The sequence below is a fragment of the Sturnus vulgaris genome, chromosome 7, assembly GCF_052056855.1.
Source record: "Sturnus vulgaris isolate bStuVul1 chromosome 7, bStuVul1.hap1, whole genome shotgun sequence".
In the NCBI taxonomy this organism is placed as follows: domain Eukaryota; kingdom Metazoa; phylum Chordata; class Aves; order Passeriformes; family Sturnidae; genus Sturnus; species Sturnus vulgaris.
The window spans coordinates 5,345,036-5,371,150 of NC_142249.1; the positions used below are offsets into that span (position 1 = coordinate 5,345,036).

Sequence of the window (26,115 nt, forward strand, 5' to 3'; positions counted from 1 at the left end):
GACCAGGGGATGCCATTGTCACACTCTGGTCATTTGGAGCAGTCTGATATCGGGGAGACAAGGGTGAAAATATAGAAGAAAACCTACAAGACCTACAAGGAAGGATTGAATGAGCTGGGTGCACAGCTGGTGACACAAGGACCGAGACAAGACCTACATGTCAAGCCTAAAGCAGATGAAAAAGCTGCCACGCAAAATTCGGGAGCGAGCTGGCATTTGTGTCCTCCTCAGGTTGAAGGAGATGTGGAAGGCTTGAACTGTGACTAGGGAGACAGAAGTGTGACTTGAAGGGAAAGTGGGGTCTGACAAAAGAAATTGAACAGAGTGGTTATGGAATCTGGGAAGTCTTCCCCAAAGGGTTTCCAGAACAGATTAGATCAATGTCATCTAGTTCTGGGCAAAGAGACCCTGCCTGGGACAAGGGCGTGTAGCAGATGGCACCCTGAGATTCCTTCCAGCCCTATTTCTCTTCTATGTTTTTATGATTCTAAGTCCATCTGCCTCTTTATGGAGATATGGATAATTATTATACTTTTCCTTGTTTCCACCTCCTGTTGGGAGATGAGCTAATGCTCCAGTTAGGGCTGCATCAGAAAATAACACAGCTGGACATGCATAATTTCCAGTACTGCAGTGTGAATTTATTGTTGTGGCCATGTGATCCTTTTGAAAATTTTTTTAAAAATTATTCTTTCATTAATCCATCTCATCTACTGAGATTGAGTGGTAACTGAGTCAAGAGCATCTGATTTATTGGTGTGTATGTAGAAAATGTAGAAACTGCCATCATATCCTGGAAGAAATAACAGAGCAAGGGTGAATCCAGTGTGCTGGATTCCACTCCTCCAGAAAAGGGAAGATGGCAAGAGAATTTGAGACAAGCCAGTATTTGCTTCTTTTAGCCCTTGCCAGCATTGCACATCGATTAATGCAACATCTCTGGGGCAACAATGTCCTGTTATTTCAGGTTTGTCCCGTGTTCTACACACTGGAAACAGCACCAGCTGCAGGTCTTGCAGCTGAACAAAGGCATTTTCCCCACTTATCATTAAAATTTGGTTTGTCACTTCACAATTTTCTGGATCAGAGTGCGAGCAGAGGAAACTCCAAGCACAACAGCAGCTTCTACACAATTATTTTAAACAGCACCAGACCCAAATGCTCCAGTTACCAATTGAGTGGGGCACATAAGACATGTCTTTTAGCCTCTTGGAAACCCCCAGGCTCCCTGTACCTGTTGGCTGAAGCTGGACTGTTCTCAGCAGGTTAACTATGTTTGGCTGAAGCTCTGAAATCTGTGGGAGGGATTCAACGTTCAGAAGGAAGTGCGGGGCATAAACAATCCTTTGCAACTCTGTGGGGTCGGCATTTTTGGCTTTGATCCCAAGGGTTACAACTCCAGCATGCCTCAGAACATCTGATGGATCCTCCACGTCATCAGTTGATCTCCCAGCAACAAGGAGGACCAAAAACTGAGGAACCCCTTCTTCGATCCTGCTTCCAGCTTCCTTCACAAACAGCCTTCTTATAGCTTCGTCAAGTGCAGCTCCAATGTTCAGTTGCTTCCCACTTTTAAGCCTCATCCTTTTCACTTTGCCGAGCATATCTTGCTTGGATGAGTATTCATCAAAGTCAAATTCAACTTGGACGGTGTCACTGAACTGAGCTACAGCGACTCGCGTGGCGTCGGAGCCCACGTTCAGGTCAGAAATTACTTTGTGTACAAAATCCCGGACGGGAGGAAAGCTGCCCAAGAGGTTGCTTGAGCCATCAATCAGGAATAAAACATCTTTCTTGCTTTCTAGAATAAAGTCACAAATGAAAAGGGAAGGGGGGGGGAAAGAAATTAAAGCATTTTTCTTTTTATATATCATCCTAGAAAATCGTCTACAAGTTAGCTGGGTTTCAGTCTTTCAATATTCTCATCTACCAAAGTATTCACAGTCTACAGAACTACACAGCATCTGAAAAAAGGGAAGCAAGGACATGTCTATCCTAAGACCCAATAAATTCGGGCACCAGATGGAAATATCATATACTGTGCAACATCAGATCACATCATGAATTGGCTGATTTGATGATGTTTAAGATCTAGCAATATGTTGACAATACAGACATGAAGTAAAGCAGTAGTGGAGCATTGGTTAGGGGTTTTTCTCCCCTATTTAAAGGCTCAGTAGACAACAAACAGACAGTTCATGCACACGTATACAAAGCATTTTCTGGATCTTCTCCCACTTGCATCACAAGGAGCATCTAAAGCCATAAAAGCCTTTCACCTGTTTCGATTTTATGCCCTTTTGATCTCACTGAATACCCAAGGCAAACCCAAGCTTCTTGTACCTTCATATTAATCTTAATGGTCTCCTTTCCATACTAACCCATCCCAGTTGTTCTTATGTCTTCACGGGCGCATAGCCACAATAATGAAATTCGTTAGAAAATACCTGCTTAAAAAGGGTTAAACTTGCCAAAAGTCTTTGGGTTTACTATTGGAGGGTAACTTTGAATTTCTGGAGTCAAATCCAGCCTCTATGACAGCCTGATGACATCACTTTGACCAGAAGCGGTTCTGGGGATGGATTTGTCCACCTGCTCCCGGCTAGACCTCTGCTCCTCTGCTGTTTGGCATGAATTTAACTTTTCCACACCACTTCTTGTGGTCAAAAATCTCATGCTCCCATTGCCTGATTCAGTGCACATGATGCATTTAGAGGTTGTAGCCCTATTATGGGAACAGCAAGGGAGCACCAGAGTCAGTGACTGGTGGGCACAGACACATTCAGGTCCTTCTTTGGTCCTGACCTACCAAAAGACTTAAAACCGTGCTTTTGAGGTGTGGTGGCCATGACTTGAACAAAATTAAGAGCTGCCAGTGTCAGGCCATGCATTCCTAGAATCGTAGAACGGTCTGGTTTGGAAGGGACCTTAAAGATCATCAAGTTAAGCACAGCCATAACCACTTTGATGACTCAGGGCTTGGACACTTGCCAAGCTGTACAATGGAAACAAGAAATTCACTTAAACAAGTTTAACTTCATGCAGTCAGCATGCAGGAAGGTAGGTATTACCTGTTGGGGCGAGTGGAACCTCTTCCACACCTCCACTAACATATGTTGTTATAGGTTTATTTAACTCCTGGGGTAAATCTGCCAGAGCACTGAAATCATCCATAAAATACACCATTCTTGGATTAAAGGCAATCTGTTCGAGTTCTGCCTTATCCGCATTCCTAACGCCAACAGCAAAAGTCAGCACTCCGGCCCGAGCTAATTCATTGGAAACTTGGAGGAAGGGGTCAGCAGAGCTCCCTGCTGTCACCAGGACTAGGACCTGGGGCACTTGTTCATTTATTCTGCTCCCACTGGCCTCCGTGAAGTGATTTGAGAGCACAAAGTTCAGCGCAGAGCCAGTGTTCAGCACCGACCCCCCCTTGGGCCTCAGCTGCCCCAGGCGCTGGATTATGTCAGATTTGGTTTGGTAGGAGTACAGGGAGAACTCGGTTTTGGGGGTGTCGCTAAATTGCACTAAGCCAACTCGAATTTTGTCACTGCCGACATCAAGGTAGTTAACTAGGGTGGCAACAAAGTCCCGCACAAAGGGGAAGTTGGCATTTCCGACGTTGAGTGATCCATCCAAAAGAAAGATGATATCCCTTTTGGTTACTTGAACTGCAGTAGAGCACAGAAAACAACATGAGACATCACAGAAAACAAAAATGAGGGATTTTTTTTTATCATGTGTGCATGCAGCATACGCCGTACACGCATGTGAACCGTGTGAGGGAGGAGAGAGAGAGAGAGAGAGAGAGAGGAGCAAGGGTGTGATCAGCACAGAAGTAACAAGGACCTTGCTGGAAATGACTGAATTGGGCAGGGAAGGATTAGCAACTCTTTTAAAAGTCAGGCCCAACAGCTCCCTGAGGATACCTGCCTTCTTGACCTCTGCACTTTACGGTCTGTTGTTATAGACATCCCTTTCGTGGGCTGTTGAAGGGGGAGAAATTTCCCACTTTTGGCAGTAAGCAGCCAGCTCTTGGTTCCTTTTTTTAAGGTTAAATCCTTCCTGGGCTATCTGCAAGCATCTGAGCTCCAGGACATAGGTCTACACCCCAAAGACACCACAGGGTCATCACCCTGTGCTCTTTTTTGGCTCTGAACACGTCCTGATCACAGACCAAAATGCCAAGCTTTTAAATAAAACATCAGAGAACTGATGTCATCCAAGGCATCCCCCTAGATGTCTTCCTCCAAGTGAGTTATTATATTATATTATTTATGCCCATTGATAACTCTGCCCATTATATTTCTGCTTAAAGCATTTCTGGCTAGATTAATCCATTCTCTAGCTTGCTTTGTCCCTGTAAGCTTGCTGTCCTTTATACCAAATATATAAATACTGAGCTATTCAGAACAAAAAGGAAATAAAGGGCTCCTTGGAACACAGGGGCGGCTTTCAGATTTTACAGATTGTCTTGGCTTTCTGTATTTTTAAATTTGTCCCAGAAAAGTGACATTCAAGGCCCAGGGTGAGACAATAAAGCAGTTAAAATGCAACTGCCCGGTGTCAAAATCAGGTTTGTTACTACCAATAATAATTTGTAGGGGTAGGATACTATCCCTTGCTTATTATGTATGTGAAGGCTGTGAGCACAAAAAAAAGATTGGAAAAATAGAGAAGCTGCATGAATGACCTTTAAAGAACAAGAAAACACAGGAACATTTTCAATTTACATTGAAAAATAAACACATCAGGTTTGGTGTATAGCCATGCAAAACTGTATTAGCTGGAAACACACTCTGCAACAAAGCTTATTAAATGATAAGTCCTGTGATTTTCATCTTCATTAAGGACATATATTGGCAAACTGATTTCAAAACGTCTTCTTTTCACGTAAATCAGACACATGCTTTAATTCTTTCAGGATTCTTTCCAAATATTCTGTTTATTTTCCACTGCAGTTTATAATTTTAAATTAGGTGAGAAACTAGAAAAAATATGGACACGATTCAACAGCTACTTAAGCCAATGGGAACCTCATTATTGATCTTACTAGGAGCTGGAAGAAATCCTGGTTTTCTAGTGTTCATATGCCATGAGACAGAAATGCAAGGTTCAAATATGATCTAGTGCAACATGGATTTCACCTCAAGCATTTTTATTGTGAAGAAATCCTGAGAAATTTGGTATAAAATCTCTGTGCACCTGGAACATCTCTTGAAATGCAGGGGGAACTTCCTCAAAAGACAAGAGCCTGTCAGTTGGTTTCTTCCAGTCTACTGATGTCAATGGCAAGGACAAATAAAAAGAGTCCACTGGCTTTGTGGAACTTTGGATCGTTGTCCAAACAGATTAAATGAAAATCAACACTGAAATATCCTTGCATGCCTCTTAGGGCTTGAGCTGAGTAAATCATAAGAAAATGAAATATGTTCTTAAAGCGTGAGTTTCAGTCCAACAATGTCAGCTCTGAACGTCTCCACAAACAAACTGGCTTATGTTCTTTACACCCCGAAGAAACCTCTACTTTCCTGAGCAAACACCCACTATGGATGATTCCCAACCTGAGGAAGAGAATTTTAACATTCACAGGTGTCCATTCATAGGCTGCACAGACCCTAAGAAGAGCAAAAGCCTCCACTGAACAATTGGGGTACCTAACCAGTAAAGCACATCTTCCACATCCAGGCCTTAAAATGTTGGTGACAAAATCAGAACAGGACAAAAATCTCCAGGAAGGAATAAAGCTCTAACAAGGGATAAAGCTGTAACAACAACCATGCTCCCACGTTCACTGACCTGTTCATGCACTCACATTTAACCAGGCTGGAACATGCATTTGATGTGTTTTACCCCATTATCTCTACACGTTATAGAATAAGAATTGGCAAACTTATAAACCACACCTCCTTAATTAGAAAAAGGCCACTAATTACCTGGTGGTGCCTCTGGGACAATCACTCCTCCAGAGAGTGTCCGGATAGGTGACAGCACTTCGGGAAGGATGGCTTGCATGAACTGAAGGCGGAAGTCGTTCGGGTTGAACACGAAATCTCTCTCGTGAGCAATTTCTTGGAGCTCTGCCAGGTCAGCGTTTCTGGACCCAACAGCAAGGGTCACGATCCTGTTCCTTTTCATCTCCTCTGCAGCTTGGTCCACAGCATCCCTGGACTTACCCCCAGTGATGAGCACCAGCATGGGCAGCACCCCTTCCTCCATCCTGCACCCGGCAGCACTGGTGAAGAAGTTGTTCCTCACAAAGTCCAGTGCCGAGCCAGTGTTGAGTGTCGTGCCACCCATCAGCTTCATCTTCCTCACATTGGCCATCACATCTTTTCTAGTCTGGTGGGTGTTAAAATAAAACTCTGGCTTCACAGTGTCTGCGTACTGTGCCACCGCCACTTGGATCAGGTCGGGTCCAACCTCCAGCCTTTGGACAATTTTGGCAACGAAATCACGAATTGCGTTAAAGGGGGCGGGCCCCAAAGCAGTTGAGCCATCTATCAGGAAGACTATATCCTTCTTGTTCACTTCAATAACTGCAAGTAACACATGAACATCATGTTAGCCTTCAAAAAAACACTCTGCATCAATTCTATGTCAACAGCTCAGACACGTGCAGGACCTCTTTGTTTGCTGTTACTCTCAAAGCCTTTAAAAAGGTCTTGCTTTCCAAACAGAAACTTTTTTAGGCTCTAGCAGAGGACTAATAGTAAGTCTGACTGTTTCCCCTTTCTAAAACACCGAAGAGTTACAAAAACTGTGATTTTTACACACTTGAATATTAAAATACATGCACATGACAAAGCAAGAATGAAAGGCAGTAAGGAGAAATCTTGACACTCAGAGGGCACATGAGATAAAATAAGTAGGTGATGCTCCTTCTATCTGCATAGGAACCACTTGAATGGTTGTGGTTTGGTATGAAAAGTATTAGGTTCCTGAGAGCAACAACACAAGGAAAGAACAGTCTCCACCTACTCAACATACCTGGATTTTGGGTCTTTGCATCCTAAATCTTATTCCTTATCTGACAAAAACAAGTTATGTTTTTTCTTGGCACAGCTGGCCCAGTCATGCAGAAGCTGGATTATGTTCTGGTGGTCATGTCTTTAACAAACAGGTTCCCTGGCTTGTAACTTTTGAAACTTTATTATTGACGATGACCCAGGACACAGAAAGGGCACAATTAGATCTCCAGTGCCCTGGCTAAGTTTGAAGAAAAATAGTTAGGGAGGAAAAAAACCCTGTTGTGTGGCACTGGAACCAAAGCATCATGATATTTAATACAGCAAATATATATTTTTTAAAGGTAGGTATTAACAAGACCAGTATGATTGTGTTAACAGCATTATACATGATTATCATGGTGCCTAATCTTAATACCATCTTTTAGACAAATCCTCTCACATCATCACCTCCCTGATTTCATGCCACTGGCGTGAGAAAGGAAACTTTCTGTTGCTTCCAAGTTATGCTGGAGCACTGTAGATCATTGTGAGATGTTGGACTTGGGATATCCTTAAATCAGCCACCCACCTAAGAGCTCCTGAGATGGGTTCAGGATTCAAGTGGGCAGGTCCATCACCTCCAAGGCTTACTGCCACACCCCGTGCACAGCCTGGGGGGAGAGGACACCCAGTCCCGTGGGGTGTGGGGGTCTCACACCCCTCAGGGCAAGCAGTAGCAAACACGGCCTTGCCCTGCCTGGATGGAGAAGAGCAGCCCCCAGCCCGTCAGGGCTCCTCTGCATGGAGGCTGTTTACTTTGGATTTCAACAAAGAACAAAACTTTGGCCGCAGTCCTCCTTGGCCAGACACCAGCTGGCCATGGCTAGCAGTGCTCCCAAAGGCTGGGTGCCGTCAGGTTTGTCACTGTGAGTGCCACGAGATTGAGCTGCCCTGAGGGGTGACTGGGAGCTGGGGATGACATCTGTGACTCGGCTGCCCCTCTGCCCTCAGACCCCAAAAGACCTGCCTGCATCACCAAGTGTGAACCTTTGCAAACATCTCTCATCGAGTCGTGCTAGAAATAGAGTCATTAAGGACCAGTTGTAAAAATACGGAAGTTTAAAATTGCCTGCCATGGCACTGTCAGGCACAAAACGATGAGGACATGCACAAAGCAAATGTGGTGGTGCCCTCCTCAAGCCACAACCTCAAGTGAGCTGCCAGTGATCTGCAATTGGCTGCTCAGGCTGTCAGAACGGAGCTACTCACAAAGCAACGAGCATTTGTTTAAATGATCCCTTTCCCCAGAGCCATGATTTCCAGCATTCATCCCTCCAGCCAGGCTTTTTTTCCTCTTCAGTTACTCCAAGGAGGAGAGAGCTGGAAAGAGGAACCTTTCTAAATGGATAGCAAGGGCTGACATTGCTGCTTTGTATGACCCAGGAGAAATGTCCAAAGCACGTCCTTAGCTTGTCAGCAGCTAGAAACCCAAAAGTGGAGAGCCTGGAAACTTTTGGTTTTTGGGGGAAACATCAAAGGGGCTTTGGAAAGATGAGGGAGGCTGGGAAGGAAGAGTTCCCTCTGCTTCTCATTCCTGTTGCAGCTCTCAAATCCTGCAGTATTTTTCCTCAGAGGAATGCAAGAACCAAACCCAAAACACACAGGAAGAAATAACCCACGGTTATGGTTTGCACGGACACAATTAATGCAAAAGCCTTTAAGCAGGGCTGTGCACATCTCCTAGGGTTTAATCCAGAGCCCTGTAAAGCTGATGGCAAATCTCCCAAGAATTTCAAAGGATTTGGGATCAAAGCATTGTATCTTTTACTCTCAGAGTTGAGAGTGTTGGAGGGTGTCAGCGCTGAACCCAGTCCTGAGTAGTTCCATCCTCATTGACGTGTCAGCTGTCTGGTGAAGCACCTCATCTAACTTTATCACCCAGGTTCCCCCAGCAGGTGAAGGAACAGAAAGCCACTTTGTAACACCCCTTCATCCCAGGATGAACAGCTGGCAAGCTAAAGTGAAGCGAGATGACTTCAGTATTTCATAGGAGCGCTTGGCACCTCCGAGGGTTTGGCATCCCTTTTGGGCTGCAGCCTCTCCCAAACTGCTTTACACTGCAGCCTTCCAAGCTATTGATGTGAATCAAGCAAACCAGTCAAAATTGATTTCCATGGGTGCCAGGGGTAGGAAATTCCCTAAAGCTCCTTTGAAAAGAATCGACTTCCCCATTTAGCACATCCATCTCTATGTAACTGTACAGGCTGACAAAGCACCTTCCACAAACGAGCTGGCACTTTAAGTGAGAAATATGCAAGTGCAGATGAAACAAAATGGACCAAATTTTTTTTAATCTTGCCATTCAAACTGCTAAAAATCAGACAGGAGGAAAGAGATTTTTCTCTGAGTTCCACAGATCCCAGCACACACATTCTAGCTACACATGCTGACTTCATATTATTTGGCTAAATACGGTTCTTGTAGGGTGCTACAAGAAAAAGTTCTTAATGTTCTTTCCTAGAATAATCAAGGCAAGGTCATAAAACGATCTTTAAGGCAAATTCCACCCTTTGATTTGAGCCACAGGATAGCAATCATGTTTAGGCATGGATCAGTGAAGACATCTGGAATGCAGTTTTATATGTCAACATACACGATGAGGAACAGTGTGTACAGAACTCCAGACTGACAACGGGATCCCAAAAGTGCTGTTTGCATTAAACATCCTGTTAATTAAGTGCAGCAGCTCCTCTGCAATATGCAATATTGTGTCTTGCATAAATCACCTATTTGCCCCATAAATCCAGATATTCATTATTTTACCGCACCTGAGCTGATGCTTGTCCAGAAATAATGTCAGTGGGACTTATGGGTAACAAAGTGACCTAAGTGGAATATTAACACCTGCATTTTTAATCCCCATGGCCTCATGGAAAGCTGTAAACTATCTCAGCTGATTAATCAAAGGTAGGGATTTCACTTCAGAAGAACTAAGGGCTGCTCAGGTTTAAAGTTCAACAACAGGAATTTTAGCAAGGGCAGCCCAGAGCTTCAGTGAGTTGCACAATTTTACTGTTTTAGCAAGGAGGTAATTTCAACTCTGGTACGTAGGGATCCGTTTAGCATTCCTGTTACCTTCCTCAGACACGTTTTATGGTCATGACACTTCCAATTGACATATAACGTAAGCTTACATGGCGTAAATCTTTTTGCAACTGGCAGTGTTGCAGTGTTTATTCCCAGGGTGCTTAGATATCTGTGGGACACATATTGAGAAAGTAAAAAAATTACAGCCTGAAAAATATTCCAGGCTGGAGCTTTTCAGCTCTGTTCCCAGCCGATAAGCTGGGCCAGCTCAAGGCTAGGGAGAATTTCTCCCAGGGTGATAATTTGGTCAAAATAAAAAGGAATTAATAACAAAGGTAGAACACCTGTTGTGGTGTGTGACCAGGCCCTGGGAATGGGGTGCCTTCTCTCTGAACCAATCACCTTTTCTCTACTCTTGGAATTGTGAGTCATGATATAAAACAAAGTGTGTTTCTGAATAAACTTGTCTCTTTCTTCCTGTCATGAAAGACGACCATGTAGCTGTGCATCTTATTTCCACTGCACTTAAAGGGTTAAAACCCCTTTCCACAGCTACAGATATCTCAATAAGGATTATATGAGATTTTTTTTATTATACCCTTTTTTTTAATATTCGTCTTTTAAAACACCCCATGTCATGCCAGTTATTGCAACAAGAGATTTTGAGGTTTTTGAGAGACAACCCAATGGGTCAATCAGTTTCTGCACAGAAACATGGTTTCTCTGTAATCAGACCAGAGAGATTAATTGAAAAAAAAAACCTAAAAACACTTTAAGCTTTAAATATGCTCGTAAAGCGTGCAAAAGCTCAATCATTCATCGATTCACCGAAATGCAAGGGTCTAGAAAGGCATACGTACCTTCAGTCACAATGGTTGGGGCCGCTAACAAAATGAGTCTTTGGGCCACTCCAACAATGTTGGGCAGTATTAATTCTTGAAGAGCCTCAAGGTTACGGATATCCAGGGCAGTATAGGCGAAGCTTCCATCAGTAGCAATCTGCTGCAGCTCTGCACTGTCAGCATTCAGGACCCCAATGCTAAACGAAAATATACCAGCTTGCTTCACCGCTAACAAGCCCTCTCGGATATCATCACTAGACTCTCCACCACTTATCAGCACTAAAATCTGAGGCACCGCTTCCTCTATCCTGCTGCCTCCCGCCTGGGTGAAGAGGTTCTCCACCACAAACTCCAGTGCCGCACCGGTGTTCGCTTCCTCGCCCCCGCGGAAGCCGAGTGCCTTCACGGCATCCAGGACATCCGCTTTTGTGGAGTAGCTGTTCAAAGCGAACTCGGTTCTGGGTTGATCACTATACTGCACCACCCCAATGTGTATCTGCTGAGCTCCAACTCTGAGGGTTTCAATCAAATTTACAAGGAAATCGCGTATGGCTGGAAAATTGACACCTCCGATGTTGTTTGATCCGTCAATAAGGAAAATAAGGTCAGCGGACTCTTGAGCTTTAAAAAAAAGAAATGCAAAAGGTGAAAGCATTAAAATGGGTGATTACATGCAGTTTTAACAGTGTTCTGACATGTTTCTTGGAAAACCAGTGAGAAACACGAAAATGAGAAAACAAAATAATGTGATCACTGAGGAGGTGACTTTTGCCTCTTAGTTCTGCATTCTGATTGAATATGAGCTCTCAGGCCCCACCCAGTAGCACCCACCACCCATCAAGGGAGGGCTTGAGTGGACACAACACGAGCCCGTGGCTGTAGCAACAGGGGGGTCGGCATTACTGGCACGCAAGGAGAAACCTTGGCAAAACACAGTCTTTGGAAATCTAGATACGTTCCATCAGTGGCCAGTCCTGTCCAAATATTTAGACAGAGCCAGAAGAAAAAGGTGGGCTTTGGTGGCAATTCATGCTGAAGGTAGAGGGTGAGGAGGTTTTTATCATTGCTGCCCTCTATTTTTTTGGGAGGAATAAAGCCAACATTTACTGGGTGCACGGAAAGTTTCAGCTTCTCTGTCACAATTCTGCTTTTTTGTTGAGTTAAACACAGAGGCTGAATATATGGGCTTCTCCCACCATGAATAACTATTATTTAAAATGCATTTGTTAGAAACAATTGAAAAGGTTTTAGTTATTTTTCTTTGACCAGCTGCCAGCATCCACCTCAATTTATGTGTCTAGCAGGCTGACCCACACAGTTCTCAACACAGGCCACGCAAAAATTGTGTCACTTTAAATCTTTTGCACAAAGGTTTATTGCCAGAGGGGTCTGGTCTGTATTTTTCATATAGATTCTGGATATTCAATCAAGGAATGCAGAATCAGGTTAAAAAAGGGTGATGAAATCAGTCATGACACAATTATCCAACTCTAGTTGCTGTGACTGTACTCAGGTGGTCACAAGCATTTGCTGAGAATATATACACACCGAACAAAGCTGGCACATGGCATGAATGTGGTGTTGAGGGGGAATATTTTTGCTGTGAGACTTACCAAAGCAGACCCAAAATGCTCTGGTGCCTGCTCTTATTCCTTTTGCTCAACTAATTTTACCATCAACATCACCAATGTGAAGCATGCAAAAAAGAGGGGGGGGAAAAGACCCCAAAGCATACTCGGATGTTTCCATGCTATTACTCCCCACTCACGTTAAGAACTCAAATTTCAGATTATTTGCAAATGACTGACAAGTGATATTTGGAAATCTGTCTCAGTCAGCTCTCAACTTTTTGAAAGCCAAAGGTGAAACCAGAAGAAAAGCTGGCATGTGCTTTAGCAAGGCTGGGAATAAACTCGGGGTCTTTGCTATTAACCAGCACTGCCAGTAAATTATTTATTTTTTGCAGATTTAGTTGTTTTCCTAGTACATGTTTTCATAAGCCAGGTGGTTCAAATAATGCTGCAATTCCAGCAGCAAAGGAGAAGGTCTCCAAGTCACCATCACTCCCCTGCACCAACTCAATGGCCAGTGTTGGCTTGGAGGAGATCACCAGGGTTCAGAATTTCAAGGAGCTCCAGGATTTATTTTTCCATCGAGGAAAATTTAGGGGTGCTTAGGCTTGGTTTTACTCAGTCATTTTCAGTTGGGATGTACACATTCCACTTCATCGTAAAAAAGAAAGGGAAATCTCACAGTGTTTTTACCCAGGGATGCTTTAGATATCCTGGATATCTTTCTGGAGGAACAAGATTCCAGGCACCAATGGGCTGCTCCCACCAAAGAGAAAACAGATATGAAACAGATGCGTTGGATAATTTGTCATCACTGTAAAAAAACCTTGTACTTCAGTGCACATTTATGGAACAAGCTGGTGTGGAGAACAAATAAAAGCATGCTGGTTACACAACTAAGCAAGGAGGGTCAGATGAGACAGACAGCTCAGATTTAACAAATCCTTCAGGGCAAACTCGGGGCTGACTGTTGTGCTTACATGAGTCAGCTCCAGGGACTGCCACAGACCAACAGTTTTGGTTCTCTTTACTACAACCACTACAGGACTGGGGCCTTTTTACACTTCCATTTCATACTAGGGCTCGTTTCTAACACAGCATCCATAGCACTTTTGTACATTTTAATGCCACGTGTTGTGATCAGCTGAATAAATGACTTCTTAAACTCATATGCAGATATTTGTACCATCCTTTGCACACTGTTATTGTCCAAGGTTTAAGACCTGTAACATCTTTTCCCATGTTCAACAATACTCTATATCACCCATGCAAGTCACATAGGGGCAACACTACAACAGTAGGATTAACTTAAATTTGTGTTAGAAGGATGGGAAGGAAATGCTTGTGAAAAATACCTTTAAGCAGAAACAAACTTGGAAATGCACGATATACATGAAGTAGGAATTTTGCTTTAAAGCTTTGAAAGGAATGTCTGTGATTCCAGATGTTTCCATTCAGTGGGGCTACCTGCTGGCATGGCCCAGAGGAGGATAGCCAGCTTCCAAAGATCAATTCCCCAGCTGATTTCAACAGGGAAGCACTGGGCTCCTTCATGGCTAAGGTGCCCAACAGCCACCGGAGAGCTGTCAGCAGGTTGGGTGCAACATTCATTTTCCACATATATTGGTGTCATTTCCTTAGCAATGGTGAGCCTTTTGTTATATTTGTGGGGCAGCTACTCCCCTGTGGCTTTCCTGTGACCTGGATATTTGCCCTGTCAAGTGCTTTGCACGACAAAAAAAACCACACATGAGCACAGCACTTTTGGTGTTGCTCGGTGTCATGCAGTGATGGAGACTGGCGTGAGGGTTAATCAGGCAAGACAACACAGGGGGATTAATGTCACACTGCCTCATCACACTGCTGTGGCCTTACATCGCCCCACAAGCTCTTGACCTTCAGATGGAGTCTCAGGAATAAAAAGAAAGGTTTGATCCCCAGGACTTCTGTTTTGAAAAACAACAAAGCTGCTCAGAACGCTCTTGCCATGCTGGAATTTCATAAACAGAGAAGGGATGGAGGAAGACTGGTTTGTTTCTTTTTTCCAGGGAAATTGGGCCCTGTGTTGCAGTCAGTGCAGGTCTGTTGAAGCCAACGTGGTTTTCAGGGAGGTTTCAGTTATGGGAAGGGTCCAGTGCTCCAGCAGGTGGAAGCCATGGGCTTGCAGAGAAGATTCTCCAACCACCACACACCTTCTCCAGGTGCATGACAAGGGAGGTTAAGGGACAGCTCAGGGGTGGGCTTTCAGCAGAGAAACTCCCCACCCAGCTTCTTATGCTGCCTTCAGTCAAGAATGTGACTTTCTGGAATGGCACAGTGCACAAGAATGTGACTTTCTGGAATGGCACACTGCATATCTCCCTGTCTCCCCACCTGGTTCTAAGTGGACATCCATCCTGGTATCCCCACAACCAGCAGGGACCTTCTTGGTCTCCAGAGGATTTTCAGTCAGGGTCACCATCAGGTCTGGTGTGTTCATCCCCTGTTTCCCCACCTTGGGTGTGAAGAGGACAGGGCAATTTACTAACTCTGCAGAGTTCCCTCTGCTTGAATTTCCATGCCATATGTGCCAAAAGATGGTGCCACTGCCCATTCAAGGATTCCTGCCCTGACTCCTAGCAGCCCTGACTCAGTTTGCAAACAACAGCATCTCAGCAGCTGCAAACATGGGGTCACACACTTCAAACCTTTGTTTTTAAGCCTCTGAACGTCCATCTCAGTCTTGCCCCTACAGAGTGGCAACGCCAAACAGCACAGCACCAGCAGATACCACCAGCCAGCCATTACCTGTGATGTCTTTAACCAGTCCTTTGGCTCCAGCCTGTTCTGGAGTCATGGAGGAGCGGACACTCGCCACTAAGTCTCCAACTATGCCGTGGAGAGCGGTAAAATTCTCTAGGTTGAAGCGGTGCGTATCGAGGGGTGCGCTCGCTACTTCCCGTAACTCCCCTTCCACCGCGTCCTGAACTTTGCTGATGGCAAACAGCTTTACACGGGCCGAGTTAAGGACAGACGAGGGCAGAGCCACATCACCCCGGGGCTGTCCGTCTGTCAGCACTACAATAACCTGGGGCACGCCTTCACTGGCTCTGCTTCCAGCAGCTTTAGTGAGGTGCTTCTCGATTAGGTACTCTAATCCTTTTCCGGGCTCGGCGCCTCCCCCCACGTAAGTCATGTTGGCAATATGGGACAAGACGTCCTGGATGGAGGGGTAGGTGTTTAACTGGAACTCTGTGTGGGGGTTTCCGCTGAACTGGACCAGGGCAAAGCGAAAATCATTTCCTCCCACATCTAAAGTTTTTACAACATCATACAGAAACTCTCGAACGAGTTGGAAGTGTTCCTTCCCAACGCTCCAGGAGGAATCCACTAGAAATATTATATCAGCCACGGCAACGGTTTTGACAGCTTTAAAAAAACAGATGGGGGTTTAGGGTTTTCTATCGGTCAGCACAGGCATGCCTCCTCCTCCTCCTCACCCAAACAACCAACAGCCTCCTCGGCGTGGTGAAAGTGAAGCTCAGCTTTTGCGCACGGCAGAACGAGAAGCGCTGGAGAACAACCACGCAGCCACCAGAGCCCTGGGGGACAGCATGCCACCTGCCCTGCCCAGAGAGGGGGAGCTGAGGCGCCTCTGCCCTCCTACACCCTCGCCCATGGGTTTGGACACCAGCCAGACAGAGGCACCGGCAGCTCCACCCGTGAATTCAGGCTCATTCGGTTTCTAGCTGCCCGTCTCTTGCATGGCTTTTGCTGACTCTGTGGTGGTGCTCAAGGAAGGAAGGAAGGAAGGAAGGACAGCTTGTTTAAGCAGCATGGGTGCTGGCATGAGATTTCTGTATTTTTCCTGCTGTTAACACCCCCTTGGTGACACCAGCTCGGTCCCAAAGGCTCCAGCACCGTCTCTTTGAACAGCCTTTCTGCAGGTCAGTGACAGTGCTCTTGTCACTGCTAGAAGCCCTCCTGCACATGCAGGGAGAGCAGAACAGTTCTGCCCAGAAGACCCTCTCAGGACCACCCTGAGTGCAGGTCCCACACCCTGGTGCCCTGCAGAGCATCCTCCAGGGCATGGCACAGGCCAGTGTCATGCTTGGGGAGGCACCGTGAGTATTGGCCAAGGCCTGGGTCCCAAGGACCCTCAGCAAGGTGGGGCTGAGGAGCAGAACATCCAGAATCCATCCACAACATCCCACGGACATGCACATTAAACACCAAGCAGTGCCAATGAGTGGTTCTACAGGGCCAAAGTCAGGAGGAGCAGCCCGGACTTACCTGCTTGCTGCTGACCACCAACTGAGCCAAAGCCTGAGAGCAGGAGACAAAACATTGCCACGAGGGGCAAATGTCGATGTTTCCTCATTTTGCTCTTTTGTGAGTTTTCCTTTTATTCCTTTTGTTTCAAAGCACCTGCTGTGACACCTAAGGGAGGAAAAGAGGGAGAGTGAGAAACAGTGGCAGTGCTGGTCAGGCACAGATGAGGCACGAGGTAGAAAAGCCAAACCACGTGGGTTTACAAGGCTTCTGTGGCACTTTGGCAGGAAAAAAAATTATTTGCTGCTGGACAGAGTGAAAACTCACATAATTGACCTTTAATCACCTCTGTGGAATTAGATTATTTTTTTGGTTTTTGGTTTTTTTTTTTGCCTGTGCTGTTCCAGGCAATACGTAATAGATAGGAAAATGATTAGGTTTCTACTACCAAAATACACAGTGACCTCCCACCTGCCCTCTGCACTCATGGATGAGCAGCTGATACATCTTTGCCAACATACTTCCACTTGCCGTTGCCTTTTCTCCCTTTATTTCTTCCAAACACCACAGTAATTGCCCTGAACATCCCCCTTTGCCTCAGCTCACCTTTTCAGCTTTCCCAAATATACAAATGGAAATTTAAGCACTCCAGACCCAAGTAAGCCACATGATTTGGCTGCACAGCAAAAAGCCCTTGGACTCCCCCAGGCTCAGAGACCCGGTTGTGGAATAGCCTGCTCTGGCTAATCATATTTTGGGAAGGCACCAAGAATAATATTTTATCTGCTGGAGCCAAAAATATAATTTAAGCAAGTTTCTTATCTGTGATCCACCTGGCAAGGCTTCTGAAACAACGTCTCCACCAGGAGGGCTGTGTTCCTGTTGTCATGGAGATGACCAATTTATTATTTAATCTTCATTTCCAAGCCTACAGAGCAGAAACCAGCAAGGCTGGCTTAACTGGGAAAATATTCTCCCAAAAGGGAACACAATGATTTAATACCGTTCATTCCCCTAAAGGGGTTCAATTACTCAAATCAGCCAAAAGTGACTCCAATACATCAAACTGTTAACCAGGTCATCATAAAAGAAAAAAAAAAAAAAAGAAAGTGATTCAATTTTCTTATTGCCATTCTTGCCAATTCCATCAATCCAGACAGTTATGACCAATACAAGAGCCTGAGAGGGCTAAGGGGAAGAGTAACTCTTATTTCTGAAGAAAATTGTGGTAATAACACTGATGGTAATTGCTGGCATGGCTGGAGACAGAACCGAGAGTTGGGAATATGGGAAAACCTGGACATGAGGAGCCAATCCCATTTCTGATGAAGAGACACTCCTCAGGGATATTCAGAGGGAATTTCTGTGGAAAGGAGGGGACAACTTCCACCTGCTTTCCTGAAACCCACTGAGATCCTGACACTTCCTCTGGCTCCCTGTGTGTCAAAGCTGGGCTGGGGTCTGGTCTTTCTTGGGAGATTTGCAGCATTTGGTCTTTCCTTTGCTCCAGATGGAATTTGTGAATGTCCCATAGCATGAGTCTGGCAAAACCTCTCCTCTGCCTTTCCCTCAACATATAATAATAATAATAATAATAATAATAATAATAATAATAATAATAATAATAATAATAATAATAATAATAATAATAATAATAATGATGATAATAATAATAATAATAATAATAATAATTTTAAAAATTAATAACATTACCACCAGGTGGACAGACATTGAACAGGCCCCCAGAGCCAGCAGCTAGCACACAATGTTAATCAAGACATGGCAAAGTCTTCCCTTTTATTGGCAACCCCTCAATTTATAGAGGCAGCAGCTGCACCTTTGTGAGCTGGCACCCATCCATCCCCCTGGCTGCTCCAGTGCAAGCCAGACCTCCCAGTGCCTCCAGCAGGAGCAAATCTGCCCAGTTGGACTGTGTCCCTGATGGACATCTTGCTCCCAGAAAAAATAGTTTCACCCAAAGAACACATGGAGAGGGTTTGTCCCCTGAGGACACAATTACAGGTCCCAGAGCTGAATTCTGCAAAGAGCATCAAGCTCATGACAACCACCCGCCCAACCCCCACGAGAGAGAAGAAATTTATGGAAGAGCTGCAAGTTTTTGAGTGAGATTCACTTGCAGCATCCATTGGGATTTTATAAAAGCCTAGGAGAGCTTCAAGTGCTGGACAATGCTCTCAGGCATAGGGTGGGATTGTTGGGGTGTCCTGTGCCGGGCCAGGAGCTGGATTTTGATGATCCTTGTGGCTTCCTTCCAGCTCAAGATATCCCATGGTTCTCTGATTCAAGATGATTCTCTGATTCAAATCCTCACAGCTGTGGAGCCAACCAAGGATTGCTGGTAATAACAACCAGGGATTGTTGGCAGTAACCCACTCTGGGAAAGAACAGGATGTGGCTGGAGAAGAGGCCACATGGAGGTAGGGCAGCATTTTATGGGACAAACATCCTTATTCTGGCTAGGGGAGACAAGCACAGCAGAGGGATGGTGTTGAGAAGCAGGAAGACCTCTGGAGCCCCTTAACCCATTTCAAGAAAGGTCTAGGAAAAGCTTGTTAACTAATTCCCACAGAAAGTGAGAAAATTTTCTCCAGCATAGGGAAAGTGTAGTTATAAAAGGTGCAGACATGAAGCCCAGGTGCATCTGTGCCCCTGGATATCCCATCCACTGGATCAATGTTGGAGTCAGGAATGGTGATCTATCATTCTCCCTTCCTTTCTGTCTCTCCCTCTTTAATCCATCACCCTCTCCCTCTTCCCTTTCATTCTATCCTTTATCCAAAAGCCACTTAGCTACTTATGCTTATACTGAGACCAGGGAGATCAGCAACTAACACACCAAACTCCACGCCAAGTGTGTAATTTGTTCATAAAACTTGGTAAGCTGTTGCAGGCTTTCCCCCTTTTTTTCTTTCAACCATAAGCATCTACAAACCTTGGGACCCCCCTTCCCAGGGGAAGGGTGGGATGCCACAGAGTGAAAAGGCTGCTAGCAATGAATGAAAAATATGAATTAAAATGCATGCTAAGGAAAACAGCCCATTAAAGTAATGTGTGCTGTAAAACTGCTCGTATTTCTTTCCCAAAATGCAGGAAGTTATGTTATCATCCTGTTTATTAGCTGCTGGCAGCCAATCCCTCTTCAGACACAACAACTGGGGATGAGCAGAGCATCAAGATAAACCAGTGAAAATGGATGTCTTGCTGGCTAAAAAGTGACAGGACTGAAGCAAACATTTGGGGGCTTTTTTTGGTTTTAACATCGAGCAGCTGCTCTGAGCCTGTTTACTGCCACGAAATGTAGCTGAAGGGAAAAGTGAAACTCCCTGAGGCTGTGGAATCTCCCCAGCCTACAGGATCACCCATGAACTCCCACAGAGATTTTCCAGCCTTACAGAATTTCTTAGGTTGGAAAAGACCTCCAAGACTGAGTCCAACATGGGGACTGATTCCCACCTTGTCACCCAGCCCAAAGCACTGAGTGCCACATCCTTGGACACTCCCAGGAATGGAGACTCTACCACTCCCAGGGCAGCCCATGTCACCTCATTGCCCATTTTATCTTTTAGGAAGCCTCCAGATCTATTTCCAGCTTTCTCTGTGACCCCCATCATGGTATTGATAGTTCTGTGCAAGCACAGGGACTTTTCTATCCATGACAGATGAGTTTTATCATCCCACAAAACCATCCTAAAGTCACAGGAGCCCGGATTAGAAAGAAAACGGCAGCAAAGTCTTGCAGGATGAGGTGATGGATGTCTCTTAGAGATTGACAATTTAAGGAAAAGAAGAGCCTTTAAGAAGAGCTGCTCCTGAGCAAGGTTTTCTTTTACAGCCCCCTCTCCATGGCACTCATTAGCTAATGAGGAAGAGTTTGGTGCTTGCAGAAAGGGGTGGGCAAGGAATTTCCTTGGAAATTTGGATTTTTTCCTTGGAATTTACAGGATTTTCCTGTAGGGGTTGGCCCTTGAGAAGAAGACTATGCAGCAAGGACAGCAACTTTTTTTGTAAAGGTAACATAGTAGGGGTTGGGTGGGTGGGGGTAATTTTTTAGTTCTTTCCTTGGATGGGAAAGTTCACCCAAAACTCTGTTCAGCTCTGTTTTGACTGAACAAAGTCTGTGGCTCAGCGAGAAAAGTGGGTTTCAGACAGTGAATAATGTGATTTTTATTGCTTGGCTTGCCTCAGTGAGGCACAACAAGTTGTTCAATGTGTTCTTTCTTTGTGTCCCAAATTACCATTGGTTACAGAAGGTGGAGGTGGCACCAGCTTGCAGGGGATGGATGATAAAACCAGAGATGTGAAATCATTTTAATACTTGGTTATGATAAGTATTTTTTGAAATGTTATTCTCCAGCATTGTTGGGTTTCAATAATGTATTTTCGGCAATGTATTTTCAACAAGCAAATTAATTGTGGATTTATTTCATTTTTAAAATGAAAAGTTCCTTGCAGTCTCTGGTGAAACACTTGCTCTATCTACTTCAAGCTGGAAAAATATGCTGAAAAACCTGACTGCTGAGCGCCTTTAGGAAGCAAAAGAGTTTTCCTGAATTGTTAAGTTAGCAACAGAATCTGGGGAGCCAATTTCTCCATGATTCATGTGCTAAAAGATTAGTTCCTGTAGCCTTCAATAATCTGGAAGTTTTATGTCTGTCTAGAGTTTATACAGTGTGTGACAACCTCTTAATATTACAGTATTTCATCAGAAGAAATACATCTGTTCCTAATACTGCTCTCAAAAAGCAATCATTTCTACCCCTGACACAATGAAGTGATTTCCTTAAATATTTTCCCCAGCAGCTATTTTTTGCATATATTGCATACTTTCTCTGTGCATAAAATTTGACATTTTACTTTTTTTTTTTTTTTCCTTGAGTGGATGTTTCAAATTCACCTTCTAAGCAGTTGTTTGCTTTTATGTGTTGGGGTGGTTTTTTTCTCTAGAGTGTAGTGAAAATAAAATAGATAGGATAATGGGAAGAAATTCTTCCATGTGAGGGTGGGGAGGCCCTGGCACAGGGTGCCCAGAGAAGCTGTGGCTGCCCCTGGATTCCTGGAAGTGTTGAAAGGGACTGGAACAAAATGGTTTTTTCACGTCCCTTCCAACCCAAACCATTTTGTGATTGTATTTATGACATTTGTTCCATAATCTCCCTGTTCCTGTGACACATTCCTGCTGGAAAGCTGAGCAGCCTCTGGGAAGGAGCAGAGCATGGTAGGCAGAGAGACTGGCACATTTTTGGGGCATAAATGGCCTGGATTTGGGCTTGGCCTTGTGCAGCTTTCCCAGCTGGCACACCCAGAGACCTTGGGATGTCTCACTGCCCCAGAGCACAGGATATCTGATCCAATTTTCCTGCCCAGCCATGCAGCACCCACAAAAAAATATATTGACTAAAAACCTGAGAAACAATTGCAGCCCTTAAATTCCCTTGTGCATGTGGGGTGGATCATGCTTTTCCCATGGGAATACGAGGTGGATTTGCAGCTGGGTCCCAACAGCTTTTCTGAAAGGGGGACAGGGAGAGCAAAGCATCATCCCATAGCTGGTGCAGGATGCTGTGAATATCCTCTAGGCCCCTCCAGAACTCTGTCAGAGTCAAAATAAAGAAACTTCTGCCTTCACCTACATTTGCTTTCTTGGATTTTCCCTCGTCCATCATCACCCTGCTTCCCAACCAAACTGCTCAGCCTCAAGTTCCCTTGGCTTGGCTGTTCTCTGCTGTATCCACAGCCACGGGGGGCAGCAGCTGTAAGCCCTGCCAGTGGGTTGGAAGTCACCCAGAGCCCCCAGAACAGCTCCTTGCATCCCCAGCAGTGGGATGTGACTGCAGTCATGGCTGTGGGTTGAGCAGCTGGGAGAACCAGCTCCCAAAATCCTGATGTGGAGCCAGGGAGCTGCAGATTGCCCTCTGGAGGTGAGGCGTGCTCCTCTCTCGCCTGGATGAATTCCCTCTTAAATTTCCCTGAGATGGGGAAAATGTTAGCCAAAAGCCACTCCCGGTGTGATTTTGAGGCTGAATGCCATGATTTTTCCATGTGAAAAAAGCTTGGTCACCTTTTTAAGGGACATAAGTGTCACCTCTTCATCACAGAACACTGAATTCCACCTGGTTCCACAGGCCTTTAGAAGCAAAGCTATTTCTAGAAACTCAGGATGAGCCACATAGGACAGATCCTGGATTTATTCATGGCTCCAGGTGGAGACATTAAGATTTGTCTCAGCTCTTTGGAAGCATAAACCTTCCTGCCAAGTGCTACTGGGAAGGTGAGGTTTGTGGGGTTGAGGGCTGCCCCTGAAAACATTTATTCTTACATACGCAGACCTGTACATTAAAAAATAAAAAATAAAAAAATAAAAAAAAAAAAAGAAGAAGAAGAAGAAGCCTGAAACGGTGGAAAAAAATCTCCCTGCTTTTGCAAGCCGCTGGAGCTCTGATTTTTGAAAACCAGTGTTCAGCAAAGCAATAGAGTTATGGTGCTTCCATATCCTACCCAGGCAAGTTCCCTGGGAGCTAGAATTTAATATGAATCACATATTCATTTCTGTCCTCTAAGCATGCTGTTGGCTTAAAATCTAGTTGTTTTCTCCATCCAAAGACTGAGACCAAAATAGAGCCGTTAATAAGAGGAAAGGGAGTATTTGCTAAAAAGAAGAAAAAAAAAAAAAAAAAAAAAAAAGCGGAAACTCCCTCAAAGATCAATGACTCTTTATGTATAGTAACCGGAGCCTCCCGGAGCCTCCCCACCCAAACAAATCGGCTCCTTAATGTGGAACACAGATCACTTAAAAAGGTGGAAAAAGTGATGGGCATGTGGAGGGGGTAAGGCTGGCTGTGATTCACGGCGGGGAGCGAGCACGCAATGCCACCCGGCGCCGTGCACGCCCAGCGCAGGGCAGGCTCACCCCTTCGCTGGAAATCCAATGGGGAACACAATCCAAGGCTGGCAAGGCTGTGCAGTTACCATAGTTTGTACTGATGGAAGGAATAAGATGTTCCCTTCCCTCCTGTTCCTGGACAGGCACGTAGCAAAAGTAGAAGAGGAACATTATTTTTGAGAATTTTTTTCCCCCCTCCTTCACATCTGGGAATAAAGCAGGGGCTGGTTTAGCTCACCCTGAAATCAGGGAAAGTTGCTGAGTTTTGAATGGAAAATCGTAGAGATGTTTGAAAAACCAGAAAGGGGACTGGGGAGGGTGCTGGAAACTGGAAAGGGAATGAATGAACGATGGTGTGGTGGCAGCCCTGCACTCCTGCCTTAAACACAGTCACAGCCCTGGGTATGGCCAACCTCTCTGCAAGGGCAGAGTAAGTTTGGGGATGAAAAGCCTGTTTCCCTGAGCTCTGACTGAAGGGATGGTGCCAGGGAGATGTGGAGTTGAGTCTCTCCTCTGCATTCTTACATGACCTTGGAGGAATTCTCCAGCTCCCTGCAACAGCCTTAGTCTGGAGCCATCTCTCTACAAACCTCCTAAACTGGGTATTTGTGCCCCTGAAGCATCACTATACAAGCACCGTAATTATCCAACCACAAATACTGATTCTTTTTTTCCTTAAACCAGCAAGAAACGGGGCAAAGCCAGAATTTTGAAAAACGCAGGATTCCTCCCCCAAGAGCTCACATAAAATCATCACAGCAACCAGAAACGAGCTGAGAGTTTCCCATTGCACAAACTGGAACCAGGGGGGCTTTGGCTACCCCCATTCCGGGCAGTTTTGGCTCTTCTGCTTGGTCAGGAAACCAGTTTGGCCACAACCATTTCTCGCCCCAGCTCTGCTTGGGAAGGGAGGGCTTTGCTGAGCCCTGCGGGATGGTGGCAGGGTGTCTCCAGATTAGTCATAGCCGCCCCCTCAGCAAATCCCAGGAGGCTGAGGGCAACTGGGGCTGTGCGGGGAAAGGGCTGGGGAGGGCAGGAGGGAGAGCAGATGGGAGCTGTGCAGAGGGATGGTGGCTCCATGCCCTTTCCCTTAGGGGAAAAGCTGCTGCTTGGCTGATTTCCCTCTCTGAGGATGACCACAAGAGGATGAGGATTATCCTTGGAGCCACATGCCGGCCCACCCCGGAGCAGTGGGGACACGCCCGGCAGCAGGAGTGGCACGGCTGAGCACCTCTGCTGGGTTCATCCTACCTCACCTTGGGGCAGGAGGGGTGAGAGCAGATATCCAATATCCCCCCAGCCCTGGGAACAGGAAAGCACATTCCTTGCAAGGTCCCATTGATGTCCCCATCTCCTTGTGAGGATACATCTTCCCAAACCACCACATGCCCTCCTTGGGGCACTGCTTCCCGTGTCATCCTGCTCCCATCCCATCACACAGCGATTCCCAGGCATCAAATCCAAAAACCACGCTGAGGAAATACACAGATCAGTACTTTTGAATGGATTTAACTCCCTTATAGTGGTGGGGACAGGAGTGTTCCCAAACACCTGCGGTGCATCAGCTCCGGGAGGAGCTCACGGGCTGAGCGAGCCGGCAGCATCCCTCCGCTTTTCTGAGACTGATGCAAACCTGGCGATGGGTTTTGTCTAAAATTCCCTGAAAAAAACCCCACCAAAGTGGCGAACCATGGCTTAGCAGCTGCTGAGGTTAGGCTGAGGGCTCCCACACGGCAAGCAACACTTACCCCTGAGTGAACCTCCAAAAGAGTTGCTTATTCCAGGATTTTCCTCTCCGGAGCGCCTCTCACCCTTGCTTCATGGCGTGCGCTGCTGCTCAGCCTTCCCAGTACCCTGTCGCTGTGCCCAGTGGGGTGCAGGCACTGCTGGGATGCGGGAATGGTGGGGCACGGGTGGGATGAGGGGGCTGGAGGGACGCTGGTCCCTGCGCGGCGGCTGCCGTGGGTCTGAGCGGGACCGGAGGAGGCAGCGGGCTCGGGAATGCCGGGGGGCCGGGCGAGCCGGCGTCGCAAATGGGATCCAGATGGTTGGGGCTGGCGTTCCCTGGGCTGAGGTCAGAGCTGCTCATCACACACAGTCCCGTCCCCCACCTCCCGCCTCGGGGGACGCCTCCGCACTGTGTGGCTTCTCCTCTTTGCGCTGGCCCTGCGCGTCCAGAGCGCTGCTCACTTGCTGGTGAGAAATAGATACTCAAATTAAAAAAAAAAAAAAAAAAAAAAAAATTAAAGAGAGAGAGGAAAAAAAAATATTAAGCCCCGTGGAATGACAAAACTATGTCTTTTGGTCTTGTATGTTTGCAGGAGTCGGGATATGCCAAGGACCATACCAAGTTACACAGGGCTGTGCAGCAGCACCGCTCGGAGATGCTCGAGGCTGAGATCCTTACAACACCAGCATCAGGGGGAAAGAGTCTCTTCTCTGTGCACCTTCCCATTAAAACATTACAGCGGGTTTTTATACCTAACCAGGTGGGGAGGCAGACGTGGGGGATT

At 45.8% G+C, this 26,115-nt stretch overlaps 1 protein-coding gene across 1 annotated transcript in view; it reads right to left on the reverse strand.

Moving 5' to 3' along the window:
* Positions 1-25,625, reverse strand: part of COL6A3 (collagen type VI alpha 3 chain) — a 58,386-nt gene extending 32,761 nt beyond the window's left edge. The window contains exons 1-7 of the mRNA XM_088167613.1: positions 25,351-25,625; positions 16,723-16,869; positions 15,238-15,858; positions 10,898-11,500; positions 5,937-6,539; positions 3,072-3,671; positions 1,235-1,801 (exon numbers count right to left, since the gene is read on the reverse strand). Of these exons, the coding sequence (XP_088023739.1) occupies positions 1,235-1,801; positions 3,072-3,671; positions 5,937-6,539; positions 10,898-11,500; positions 15,238-15,858; positions 16,723-16,810 (3,082 nt within the window). The 5' untranslated portion in view covers positions 16,811-16,869; positions 25,351-25,625. The remainder of the gene's footprint in view (positions 1-1,234; positions 1,802-3,071; positions 3,672-5,936; positions 6,540-10,897; positions 11,501-15,237; positions 15,859-16,722; positions 16,870-25,350) is intronic.
* Between the last annotated feature and the right edge of the window lie 490 nt (positions 25,626-26,115).